The sequence below is a fragment of the Zootoca vivipara genome, chromosome 3, assembly GCF_963506605.1.
Source record: "Zootoca vivipara chromosome 3, rZooViv1.1, whole genome shotgun sequence".
NCBI lineage: Eukaryota > Metazoa > Chordata > Lepidosauria > Squamata > Lacertidae > Zootoca > Zootoca vivipara.
In genome coordinates, this window is record NC_083278.1 from 3,938,907 (window position 1) to 3,952,242 (window position 13,336).

The following is a 13,336-nucleotide window of genomic DNA, read 5'->3' on the forward strand; positions in this document are numbered from 1 at the left end:
TTTAAAAAATGCAACCTCAGAGTCTGGGGCCCTGGCTGCGGGCATGGGCCCTGGTGCAATTATTCTGATTTCCTGGTGTTCAAACAAATCACCTTATCAATCACATTCCTGACTTCACTCATTGGCTATAAACATCAACACAGGAGCAGCTAGCCCAGGTCATTTGAAAGAAAATACATAGAAATTCCACATTGTTTCATAACTTACTTTCTTGAAGGGCTAGAGACTTACTTTTCTAAGAAACTGAAGGCTCAGAGAATTGCCTGCCAGTGGCTCCTTGATTCACTTTACTCACTGAAGCATGAAGGAAGCATACTTCCTGTCTCATACTTACAGGAATTGCATTGGCTTGAGATGCCCAAAGGAGTAAGAGGCCATAATTAGCACTGAAGGTCTTTCCTTGCAAAGTGTCTAGGAGATGTTGCCATAGTGTCTGTTAAAAACAAAAGAACACAGACCAAATAAAAATAGCATTCACATGGGGTAACAAGTCATTCTCACAGAGCAGCCATTTTTTACTTTGAACCCAAGCTATTTCTATAACAAGCTGACTTACAACAGCCACTGGCTATTGAGTGCTTTTTATTTTAAATTTTGTAGAATTGTAGAATCCTAGAGTTGGAAGGGACCCTGAGGATCATCTAGTCCAACTCCCTGCAATGCAGGAATAGGCAGCTGTCCCATACAGGTATCGAACCTGCAACCGGGGCATTATCAACACCATGCTCTAACCAATTTATATGAAATTTTAATGACAATCTTTCCTCCCTGTGAAAGAGGCTATTTTAATGCCTCTTTCACTGGGAAGGTGAGAGAAATTTCATGGGGCAGGGGATGAGGAGGAACATGTGTGTGTGGCTCTTTCCCCATACACTGCAAGTTTTACTATGGAAGAGGTGGCCCTGCCTCCTCTTGCAGTGGTGTGAGGCTCTGCACACACACAGGCTTTCTTCCTTACAACATTTTCTAGAATGCCCAAGTGAGCACACTACCTTCAGGTACAGATGATGGGGAAAGATACAAAAGTGTCAAATCTGTTGCCTCGTGCTAGCTGGTATTTCCCCATGCTCAGCAGGTAAGGATGGAGGACAAATTCAATTTCATTTGGATTTTAATGTGAGTCCTACCTGATTCACATTTTAAGAAACAATAGCCAAACCAAAACACAGCTAACCTTCAGATTTTGTAAAAAATTTCTGAGTTGTGTGATGCAGTTCTCCAGCCAAATAATGTGTACAGAAAGGTGTATATTAAGGGAAGGGGTGCATAAAAATGCATATATTAGTGAAAATAACATATAAATTATTATTGTGTTAAAATGCATTGACTATTATTATTATTATTATTATTATTATTATTATTATTATTATGGATCGTCTGGTGGAAAATGTTTTTTGTTGTTGTTTAGTCATTTAGTCGTGTCCGACTCTTCGTGACCCCATGGACCATAGCACGCCAGGCACTCCTGTCTTGCACTGCCTCCCGCAGTTTGGTCAAACTCATGTTCGTAGCTTCGTGCCCCACTGTCCAACCATCTCGTCCTCTGTCGTCCCCTTCTCCTAGTGCCCTCAATCTTTCCCAACATCAGGGTCTTTTCCAAGGATTCTTCTCTTCTCATGAGGTGGCCAAAGTATTGGAGCCTCAGCTTCACGATCTGTCCTTCCAGTGAGCACTCAGGGCTGATTTCCTTAAGAATGGATAGGTTTGATCTTCTTGCAGTCCATGGGACTCTCAAGAGTCTCCTCCAGCACCATAATTCAAAAGCATCAATTCTTCGGCGATCAGCCTTCTTTATGGTCCAGCTCTTTATGGTCTTTTTTTCTTTCTTTAAGCAAAATGATCCTGAACTGAATTGATTCAGAACTGATTCAGAAATTGACCTATTCTCTCACCCTAACTGCAACCTAGGTGAGAGAGGCAGGCACTGATGGTCAGACCACAAAGAAGCCCAAGCACAAGAGGGGAATCGCAAAAAAAGGCACCGCTGAACACTTCTGGGGCTCTTTTGGGGCGCTGTGTCGCACAATCTGGGGCTCTTTTGGGGCGCTGTGTCGCTTTCACAGCCCTCCCCCCCCAGCAAAGCCGGGCTGCCTCGAAGCTCGAGACAAACCCCGCCGGACGGCTCGGGCGATAAACCGGAAGCCGAAGACGGAGCTCAATTGTTGTGGCTGCCAGTTTGGTCCATAGCTGCTTCCTAGAAATTTGATCAAAGGCCTGCTTGAAGTCAATAAAGGCCACATGGATAACTCTTGGGACTTTGCCAGGGTACTTTTTAGCCAAATGATTCAAGATTAGAATTTGGTCTATTGTAGATCTTCCAGGGTGGAAACCCGCCTGTTCCTCTGCAATGATATTATTGTTCTCCATCCAATTTGATAGTTTATTTAGCAAAATACCTTGAGTAGATCTTCCTAATTACATTCAACAGGCTGATCGGCCTAAAATTGCTTGGATCAGTGCGCAGGCCTTTCTTGTATATTAATATTATCAGCGCGGAACTCCAACTTGGGGAAAATTTTGCTGATTTATTTATATATGTATAGAGTGCTGCTAGGAGTGGAATCCACCAATCTTTGTTGGCTTTGATGGCATCAATAGATATAAGATCATCTCCAGGGGCCTTGCCCGCTTTGAACTGGTCTATAAGGGTTTCCACTTCAGGGCAGGTAACTGGGTCCCACTCAGGCAAAGGTTGCAGTTCCACCATTTCTCCGCCAGCGGCGTGAGCTGCATACAGATCAAAAAAGAATCTTTCCCAGGTGTCAGCTGGAATTTGAGGTTCTATCCTTGCCAGCGGTCTGCCCAAGTATCTGGAAATTAAGTGCCAAAAGGAGGGTTTTCTGTTCTCAGCTGCTGTCAACAGGTTTTTCCAGTTATTTCTTTCTGCCATAAGCTTCTTTTCCTTTAATAGAGCTTTATATCTCCTCTTTGTCAATTCTACAAGGCAGGCTTAGGCAGTATGTGGACCGAGAACTCCCAGAAGTGCAAGCTGGATTTCGAAAGGGCAGAGGAACCAGAGACCAAATAGCAAACATGCGCTGGATTATGGAGAAAGCTAGAGAGTTCCAGAAAAACGTCTACTTCTGCTTCATTGACTGTGCAAAAGCCTTTGACTGTGTCGACCACAGCAAACTATGGCAAGTTCTTAAAGAAATGGGAGTGCCTGATCACCTCATCTGTCTCCTGAGAAATCTCTATGTGGGACAAGAAGCTACAGTTAGAACTGGATAATGAACAACTGATTGGTTCAAAATTGGGAAAGGAGTACGACAAGGTTGTATATTGTCTCCCTGCTTATTTAACTTATATGCAGAATTCATCATGCGAAAGGCTGGACTAGATGAATCCCAAGCCAGAATTAAGATTGCCGGAAGAAATATCAACAACCTCAGATATGCAGATAACACAACCTTGATGGCAGAAAGCGAGGAAGAATTAAAGAACCTTTTAATGAGGGTGAAAGAGGAGAGTGCAAAATATGGTCTGAAGCTCAACATCAAAAAAACCAAGATCATGGCCACTGGTCCCATCACCTCCTGGCAAATAGAAGGGGAAGAAATGGAGGCAGTGAGAGATTTTACTTTCTTGGGCTCCTTGATCACTGCAGATGGTGACAGCAGTCACGAAATTAAAAGACGCCTGCTTCTTGGGAGAAAAGCAATGACAAACCTAGACAGCATCTTAAAAAGCAGAGACATCACCTTGCCGACAAAGGTCCGTATAGTTAAAGCTATGGTTTTCCCAGTAGTGATGTATGGAAGTGAGAGCTGGACCATAAAGAAGGCTGATCGCCGAAGAATTGATGCTTTTGAATTATGGTGCTGGAGGAGACTCTTGAGAGTCCCATGGACTGCAAGAAGATCAAACCTATCCATTCTTAAGAAAATCAGTCCTGAGTGCTCCCTGGAAGGACAGATCGTGAAGCTGAGGCTCCAATACTTTGGCCACCTCATGAGAAGAGAAGAATCCTTGGAAAAGACCCTGATGTTGGGAAAGATTGAGGGCACTAGGAGAAGGGGACGACAGAGGACGAGATGGTTGGACAGTGTTCTCGAAGCTACGAACATGAGTTTGACCAAACTGCAGGAGGCAGTGCAAGACAGGAGTGCCTGGCGTGCTATGGTCCATGGGGTCACGAAGAGTCGGACACGACTAAACGACTAAACAACAACAACAATCTCCTCTTAAGATTCATAAGGTGACTACTAGGCAAGGGATCATTTGATGCTCTGTATACCAAGAATTCATTATATAGATAGTTATTATATAGATAGTTCTTGAAGTTCCTGCATTCCTCATCCATCCATTTTTTATGGAAAAACTGCTTACTATTCGTTGCCAGGGCCTGCACCATTGCTCTTCCACCTGGATAAGGGAGTCCCTTGTCATTTGAAGTTGGTCAGACCAAAGAAGTTCATTCAGCTGCCGAGCTGTATTAGCGGACCATTTTAAGGCTGTAGGTCTCATCTGCAGCTGGTCATTTGTAAGATGCACAAAGGAATGCACATCCAATTCTTTGGCCAGGGTCAGGGAGAGTTCTAGAGGGAAATGATCACTCTCCAGTCTTGTTACCACCTTAAAGTTGTATATATTGGAAATCAGATCTAAAGAGATCCATACAAAATTGATGGTAGAAGGGCGTGAGCCTGTCCAATAAGTAAATTCAGCTGGGTAGTCAGAGCTGAGTGCCCCATTTAGCAGGAGAAGGTTGAGGGCCAACAAAGTTTGCCTACATTTAAAACCTGCATATGTGGCAACGCTGTCTTTAAAGTTTCTAGGTAGAAAATATGTGGTTATGAGGGGTAGTGAAGGATACTTATCATATTTAGAAAATAAGGTTTGGTCAGTATGAGACAAGCGGCCATTACAGTCTCCCACAATCAGGAAGGTGGCTTCAGGGTATTTTTCGAAAAGCATTTCAAGTGTCAGTTGAATTTCCTTCCATTCTGATCAACAAGGTTTATATATATATATATATATATATATATATATATATATATATATACTGGGTATAAATAAAAATTGATTACCACAAACACTTCCTCTGCTGTTTGTAGCTTTATACCCAGCATGAGTGACGACTGAATATTGATTATTTCAGCCTGGAGATTTTTGGCCAGAGAAACAAAGATAGCCAACCCACCTTGTGGTCTGCCAGGTGATAGAGGGTTCTGCATCGCACTCAAATAGAAACCCTTGTACCCTGATAAGTAGAAATCCTCAAAGGCCCATGTCTCTTGAAATAAAAGGATGTAGCTACCTTTTATATAGGCAACAAAGGATGGATCCATCAACTTGGATTTAATACCAGCTACATTCCACGATAAAAGTGTAAGAGACCTCTTTGTCTTGTCCTCGGGTCATGCTGACCCTTGCATAGTCAATCATGGAGAATCCAAAAGAGGGGCACTAGAGTAAAGGGGCACTAGGTTGAAAAAAGCAGTGATTTTAGATTGCTTGCAATTCAGTTTCAGACACCACTTGTCACAGCAACATCCGGTGACTGGGGCTTATTTGTTGATAACTGTGGGAGAGAGCCTTGGTGCAAGGGGGTATTACTTAACGACAAATCCATAGGCTCTTCATTTGAGATATGCTCCATAGTTGCAGGAATTGTGCCTTTTGTATTGGCAATTGCTGGAGGGAAAACACAATGCAGGGCAGGTGGAAGGCATCCTTTTCGGTTGGCCTCCAAAAGGGCATTCAGCCTTTCCACAGCCTCAGAATTTGACCAAAGGGCTGCCGAGTCTCCCAATGGCTCATGCATTGCCTTGGTATCAGCATGGGACATGCAGCCATTTTGGGATTTGGAAATCGTTATAGCCAGAGCGGAGCCCGCTTGGGCCTGCGTCTGCTGATCTTCGGGAGCATCTGTATTGGTCAGTTCTGGGCCAGACAAGGCTCTGCCCCCTTCTTGGTGATGGGATAATCAGCTAGAAGTTAGTAAAGAGGAGTTGGTAGGAAGCGTCCGTAAAGGTAAAAATATTTCTCTTTGATGTTGTTGTGTGGGCCCCTTTGGCAATAAATTACTCGGCACACACTGGGAGTTCTTATTAGGCTCCTCCGACCACCTTAAGGGCTGGCTAACAAGATTAGATGAGTTTGAGGTTTTCCCAATGGTACATCTACAGTTATTAAAGAAGCATCTTTGTGGAAAGATTCCATACCAGTTAAGTCGGTTTTGAAGTTTACTCAAGCACGCAGGAAGCCTAGGAGAGTTGAACTTGAGAATCAGGCGCTTGAATTTTGGAGTCTCTGGGAGCCATGCTTTGGCATTAGAGTTAACCACCAAGCTACAGCAAGGTCGCCAGAATTAGATACTGGCTGTGGCTGTGGTTTTTATTTCATGCTTGCAAGCTGCCTTGCAGGCTGCTGCCAAAAGGAAGAGCAGGATTATACTTTCAAGGGTGCTTTCATCCTGATGTCGGTGCTCTGAGTTCCAACTGGCATCACCTCAGCTGTTGCTTTTCATATTTAACCACAGTTGGGGAACTTTGTGGGTTACAGAGAGCAGGGTCAGGCTCCTAGCTAGTTTAGTTATGCATGGTATATGCTTCTTTTACATATATATATATACACACACACAGGAGTATAGCCTTCACCAACTTATTTTTTAAAGGCTAATATAGATAAACTCACAGAAGAGCCAGTAAAAAAAGAAGGCACCCCTGTTGCCACCTTGTAGTCGACTCTAGGAAGAAACCTCAGGTTGTAGATGGCAGGTGGCACATAGGACTGCCCCCCCCCAAGCCTATTAGGCTATTTTGTTGGACTCCAGCTGGAAGACCACAGGGTCCCTCTCCCTCTATGGGGTCAAAGCAACGCCTCCCACTCTGTGACATTTCTCAAAAGTCCTCCCATTCCCCAGTCTATTCACTTCAATCCCAGCCCTCACAAAACTGCCAAAAATAAAGCAAAAGGTCTGACACTTCATTGATTTGCGCAGCACCTGGCTTAGTATTTTATAAATAATAATATTATTTATTCATGCATGCACACGAAAACTCATACCAATGACAAACTTAGTTGGTCTCTAAGGTGCTACTGGAAGGAATATTAACATGAAAAGCCTTATGGAGGGTTTACCTTAGAACAGTCATCTGAAGGATTAGTTTCCTCTGCATGCAAGACAACTTTTTCAAAACTTTTTAGGAGCCATTTCTTAGATTTAGACCATTTTCTAGGAAGCAAAAAGGAAAACAAAACCCTTATGAAATATATATGATAATCTGTACTCAGAAAAGAATTCTAAACAATTTCCCCATCATTTTTAAAACTTTTTAAACTTTCAAGTAATGCTCAGTTGCAGAGGTTCAGCAGATCACAGTGCCAGATGCTTGCGCTGCTTTTGAGCAATGCAGTCTCCAGAGTGAGCAGCTGAGTGACAGGGCAGGGCCCACCACCTGAAAGAAAAGAAGGGCTCAGTGACACTTTCCTTTGCTCTGTTCTTTCCAGGCACAGACCACGCTTTAAAGCCCATGTCCAAGCACCATTTTCTTTTTTTTTTCTTTTTTGGCTCTGGAGCTTTTCTAGGCAAAACCTGCTCTTCAAAGTTAAATTAGAGCAAATGGCAACCAGCGGAAAACCCAACAGATTAAGCACTAAACAGTGTGGTTTTGTGGGGAAAGCTCTGGGGCAAAAAATCCAACACTCAGGCATGGAGCTTTAAAGTGTGGACCTATGCCTGGAAAGAGCAGGGCAAAATGTAAGTGTGGATAAGCCCTTGAGCAACCAAATATTCTCACAGTTCAAGCCACCACATTCAGGTGCTGTTTCCTGTTTATTCTGGCTGGGAAGAATGGTTCTTCTCCTAACTGTCTGGCATAAACAGAGTGTGCTGCCAGAAGAAGGAGTGGTGATGTCCTGTCAGTGAATATAAGGAATAAAATTCTAGGGGGACAAACTCAGAGGGTGGTCTCTCAATTTTTTTATGTGGTTTTATTGTATATAGATACTGTTGTTGTAAACCACTTAGATTTTTTTATGACATGTAAAGGAAAAATAAATATACCTCTTCCCCCCCACTCTCTTTCATTCCCACTGGGATTTTCCCTTTCCTCATAATAATTAATGGAGCCATTACACCCCATAAAGAAAGATGCTCCCAGTTAATGCTGGTCAGTACAACAACAACAACATTTATTGCATTAGCTGTATGGCCATAGCACAAGTACAAACAGACAGGCAACTGTCGCACAGCAATAAAACTACAACAAATACAATTAGAACGTTAAATATAAAATCCAGGTAAATGCAACTGGTTAGGTAAAGGCAAAAGTGATGCGTGTTGGCTAAAAATATAACAGGAATTTACATAGGACTAGGGCCTGGCTGGTTGGCCAGGAAAGCGGCCCTGAGTTTAAGGGCCTGTAAAATATAGATAGCTATGTCACGTGAAACCAAGGGGTTGGCGTCCACCAGTAAAAACTTCATGCGATCGATGTCCCGTAAGATGGTCGTCGGGATTGAAAGGAGAAGCCTGGATCTTACAGGGTCATATAGAGAACAGTAAAAGAAAAAGTGTATGTAGTCCTCTATCATTCCCTCATTGCATGGGCAGAGTCGGAGGTTCAGTGGTATGTTGGAGAAAACGCTGTGTAAAAATGCTGTGGGTATGGCATGGAATCGGGCTAGTGTGAAAGCCTTTCTTAGCTTGGGGTTTGTTAAATCACACAAATAGTGGGCCAGAGATCTAGCTGCCTTCATGTGGGGAAGCCACATGGAGATTTTAGCCGCCTTAGATTGTGCTAGGTCAAAAGCTTCATCCCTAGCTAAGATCCAGCTATGGATTTTGTTGTTATCCCATGAAGTCAGGGCAGCAAAGTCTGGAAGGGAGTAATGAAACAAATGGATTCCATGGCCTTAGACCAGCTGCTGCTACCAGTGAGGGCTGTGAAGGCTTGTTTGTCTAGTGGGAAGTTTTGAATATCTGCGAGGGATTTATAGTAGATAACTATCCTGGCCTGGGCCCTTGCTACTATAGATTGTAGTCCCAATTCTAGTCTCAATTGGGCGGACATGGTCCCATTAGGGAGGCCCAAGATCTTTCTTTCCAGGAGATTCTGCAGGGTCTCCAGTTGCTGGAGTACATTCATGTTCCAACCCCATATTTCCACCCCGTACAACAGCATTGGGAGTATTTTACTAATATAGATCTTTCTGATCGGCGCTACCAGTTGGCCACCGATTCTGAGGAAAAATTTCACTAAGGCACCGATGACCCAACGAGCAGCCAAAATAGTCGTGTTTAGGTGGGCTGTCCAAGATAATCTATGGTGGAAAGTGATGCCCAAGTATTTAAAAACTGAGCATTGGTCGATGGTGTAGCCCTTGAGGATCCACGAAGGATTTGGTTTTGCCTTGCCAAAAGGAATTATTTTAGTTTTGGAAAAATTGATCATTAGGAAGTTTTCTTCACATAATTTCATGAGTCCTCTCATCAAGTTGTTAAGTCCCCCCTTTGTTAGCGAGAGGACTGCCATGTCATCTGCGTACAGTAGGATAGGAATTTTTGCTTGTTGCGGGGGCGGGGCTGTTTGGTTAAGAGCTTTAATGGCTATTATTATATCATTTATGTAAAAATTAAAGAGGAAGGGAGCCAGAAGGCAGTCTTGTTTGACGCCTCTGGCAATGGGAAAGGGACGGGAGAGAGTTCCCTGGGGACCGAATTTCACTCTAGCGGATATATCCGAGTGGATTTCCATTAATAGCCTTAGGAGCCTTTTGTCAATGTTGGTTTCACTGAGCTTCTGCCAGAGTCTAGATCTATTGATGGAGTCAAAGGCAGAGGACAGATCGACAAAGGCTACATATATATTGGAGTGGAACTTGGTTTGATATTTGTTGTTTATAGATTGGAGGACTAGGCAGTGGCCGGAGGTGTTATGGCCTTTCCGAAAACCCGCTTGTTCTGGGTGGAATAGACTAATTTCATCAGCCCAGTTGGTCAGCTTCTCAAGGAGAAGTCTAGTATAGATCTTATAGGGCAGTGGTCCTCAACCCCCGGGCCACGGACCGGTACCGGTCCGTGGATCAATTGGTACCGGGCCGCCCAAGGAACATTAAATACAATTAAATTAAAATTATTAAATCAAAACAATCAAAATAAAATATAAATAATCAACATCCCACCCCTCGGCGGGCCACGAAACAATCAACGCCGCCCCCCCTCAGCGGGCCGCAGTAAAATTATCAAACGTTGACTGGTCCGCGGCGATAAAAAGGTTGGGGAGCACTGTTATAGGGTATATCCAGAAGACTTATTCGTCTGTAGTTGGTAGGGTCTTGGGGATCTCCTTTTTTATGGATTGGGATGATTATACTCTGCTTCCAGTTTGACGGAAGGGAAGAGTTGATTGCAGTAAAAATGGGGGCCAATGTGGTTGCCCACCAATGTTGATTAGTTAGAAAAACCTCAGGGGACAACATGTCTTCCTCTGGGGATTTACCACCCTTTAACAGGCCAATCAGCTGGCTGCATTTCTCTGGGGAGACCGGGTCCCACAAAAGAAGGGTGGTGCTGCTGTCTGCTGGAAGGATTGTGGGAGTATTGGGAAGGGGATCCGAATAACATCACACTAAGCTGACTCTGTGCTCACACCCCTTCACAGAATGCAGGGTCCCCTCTTTGTTGTAGAGTAAATCTAGCAAATCAAAAGTGAACTTTGTGCACACTAGTTAGGCTCCTCAACTAGCTACTGCAAGCAGTCTTCGATCCAATGACTACAGGAGTATGCCAGTTGGAGGGAAAGCATGCCATCATATAAGTCGTCTATGGATTACACCCATAATATTGTAGACATAAGCAACAGGAATATGAGGACTGTCTAAGCTAGAACATGAATTTCTGGATAAATTTATATTGTCAAACAGAAACACTACTCCCTTACTTCAGAAAATATTTTGGCAGTTGGGTAGCATATTCAAAATCATCATCAAAATTCTGATAGTGCTCCTCAAACTCCTTGACATTATCCCTGGTGGTCAAAAACATGTCTTTTCCAAACAGGGTGTTCACTGTTGATGGGAACATGATGTGCCTGCAATAGGAGAAAAGGTATAGTTGTGGACTGAAGGAAAATAATGTTAAAATCCACTTGGAATGGTCAGCTGTTGGCTATACTGGTTTCATACAACTAAAGTAAAAATAGGTGAAATAAATTGTAGTGGATAAACTTCTGCTGTTGTGAGATGGGACTTCAAAAAACAACAACAACCATGGCACATCGTACCTTTAAGAAATTCTACTATTCTCATTCTGCTTTGTGAAATATCTCTAAATATTGTACCTTTCCTTGTCAGAAGAGGTAAGCCTAAAACAACTCAGCAATTATTCTCAATTATGCAGATAGCATTATTTTGGGTCAATTTAATTTGCTTTTGCGGAGAAGGGTCATTGCATAATAATAATAATAATAATAATAATAATAATAATAATAATAATAATAATTTGTATCCCACCCTCCCCTGCTGAAGCTGAGCTCAGAGCAGCTAACATCATATAAAACACAATATACATAAAAACAAACAAACTATTGATTAAAATGCACCCCAAAATTAATTCAAATAAATTAAAATTAAAATTAGTCTGGACAAATGGCCATCCTCAAGTTAAAATTGAAAGCAGTTAATACTCACCAGGACCAACTATTTCCACTGATATTATAATGACCTGTGAGCGGGCTGGGAAACCTCCTTCGTACTTGTTCATACAAAGAGAAAATGAGTCAGATTGAACCCTAGCCAAAGGCCTGGAGGAACAGTTCTGTCTTGCAGACCCTCTGAAAAGATGTCAAATCTCACAGGGCCCTGGTCTCTTGTGAGAGAGTGTTCCACCAGGCCGGGGCCATGACCAAAAAGGCCCTGGCTCTGGTCGAGGCCAGTCTAAACTCCCTGGGGCTCGGGATCTTCAGGGTGTTGCTATTTGTAGACTGTAAGGTTCTCTGTGGGGCATACCAGGAGAGGCGGTCCCATAGGTACGAGGGTCCTAGGCCATATAGGGCTTTAAAGGTTGAAACCAGCACCTTAAACCTGATCCTGTACTCCACCGGGAGCCAGTGCAGCAGGTATAGCACTGGGTGAATGTGATCCCGCGGCGAAAACCCCGTAAGGAGTCTCGCTGCGGCATTCTGCACCCGCTGGAGTTTCTAGGTCAGCTTCAAGGGCAGCCCCACGTAGAGTGAGTTACAATAATCAAGCCTGGAGGTGACCGTCACATGGATCACAGTGGTAAGGTCAGGGAGAGAGAGGTAAGGGACCAACTGCTTAGCTCGGCAGAGATGAAAAAATGCTGCCTTTGTTGTAGCTGTAACCTGCGCCTCCATAGAAAGGGAGGTGTCGAAAATTACACCCAAACTCTTGACGGAAGGCGCTGGCACTAGTTGCGCCCCCGCAAGGGATGGTAGCTGCCCCCCCAATCCCATATCATCTCCCATATCATCTCGACCAAGACAAAGGACCTCTGTCTTCGAAGGATTTAACTTTACCCAGCTCCCACGTAGCCATCCAGCAACGGCTTCCAGACATCTGAACAGTGTGTCTGGGGCTGAGTCAGGGTGGCTGTCCATCAACAGATAAAGCTGGGTGTCATCAGCATACTGATGGCAGCCCAAAACAAAATTCTGGACAAGCTGGGCAAGGGGGTGCATATAGATGTTAAAAAGCATCGGGACAGAATTGCACCCTGCAGTACTCCACGCACCAAGGAGTAGCATAGTGACAACTCCTCCCCTCCCCGCGCCACCCTCTGTCCCCGACCAGAGAGGAACGAGCGTAGCCATTGAAGGACTGCACCCCGAATCCCCATGTAGGCAAGGCAGTGCCAGTGGTCTAGAAGTTTGCGGTCGACCATGTCGAAGGCTGCTGACAGATCTAAAAGAATCAACAGCCCCGACCCGCCTCAATCCAGCTGCCAACGGAAGTCATCTGTTACAGCGATCAGAGCTGTCTTGCTCCCATGGCCAGAATGAAAACCGGACTGGACTGTATCCAAAGCCGAACCAAAGTCAAATTGTTCCAATGTACAAGTATGTATTATGGATTGATCCCTTTATGGACCAGCTGCATATTCCTGCGTTGCAGGGAGTTGGATGGGATGCTCCTTGGGGTCCCTTCCAACTCTAGTCTATGATTCTATGAAATTAGCCTCAAAGAGTACAGTATATTTATCACACTCCCTTGCTATTACATACTTTGGAATGCCCTCTCCTAAGGAGATGCTACTGTTGGCTTCACAAGAATATCCTATCCAATAGTAAAATGGGTTTATGACAATTCCACCAGTGCCCTACCCTTCTGCTTTCTCTTGTAGTGTTTAAACTATATTTTATTTTCTTCT

At 43.9% G+C, this 13,336-nt stretch overlaps 1 protein-coding gene across 8 annotated transcripts in view; it reads right to left on the minus strand.

The window, feature by feature from the left end:
- LOC118082595 (24-hydroxycholesterol 7-alpha-hydroxylase) overlaps window positions 1–13,336 on the minus strand; it is a 37,885-nt gene that overhangs the window by 18,122 nt on the left and 6,427 nt on the right. For 7 of the 8 annotated variants that reach the window (XR_004692283.2, XR_004692284.2, XM_035110315.2 and 4 more), the window contains 3 exons: window positions 10,890–11,039; window positions 7,087–7,180; window positions 335–433 (listed from right to left, as the gene is read on the minus strand). Coding sequence is in view for 6 of the 8 variants with exons in the window: in XM_035110315.2 (XP_034966206.1) it covers window positions 335–433; window positions 7,087–7,180; window positions 10,890–11,039 (343 nt within the window). In the remaining 2 variants the exon portion in view is untranslated. Of the gene's footprint in view, window positions 1–334; window positions 434–7,086; window positions 7,181–10,889; window positions 11,040–11,637; window positions 11,702–13,336 lie in introns of all 8 variants that reach the window. The other variant, XM_035110319.2, reaches the window with a different exon arrangement.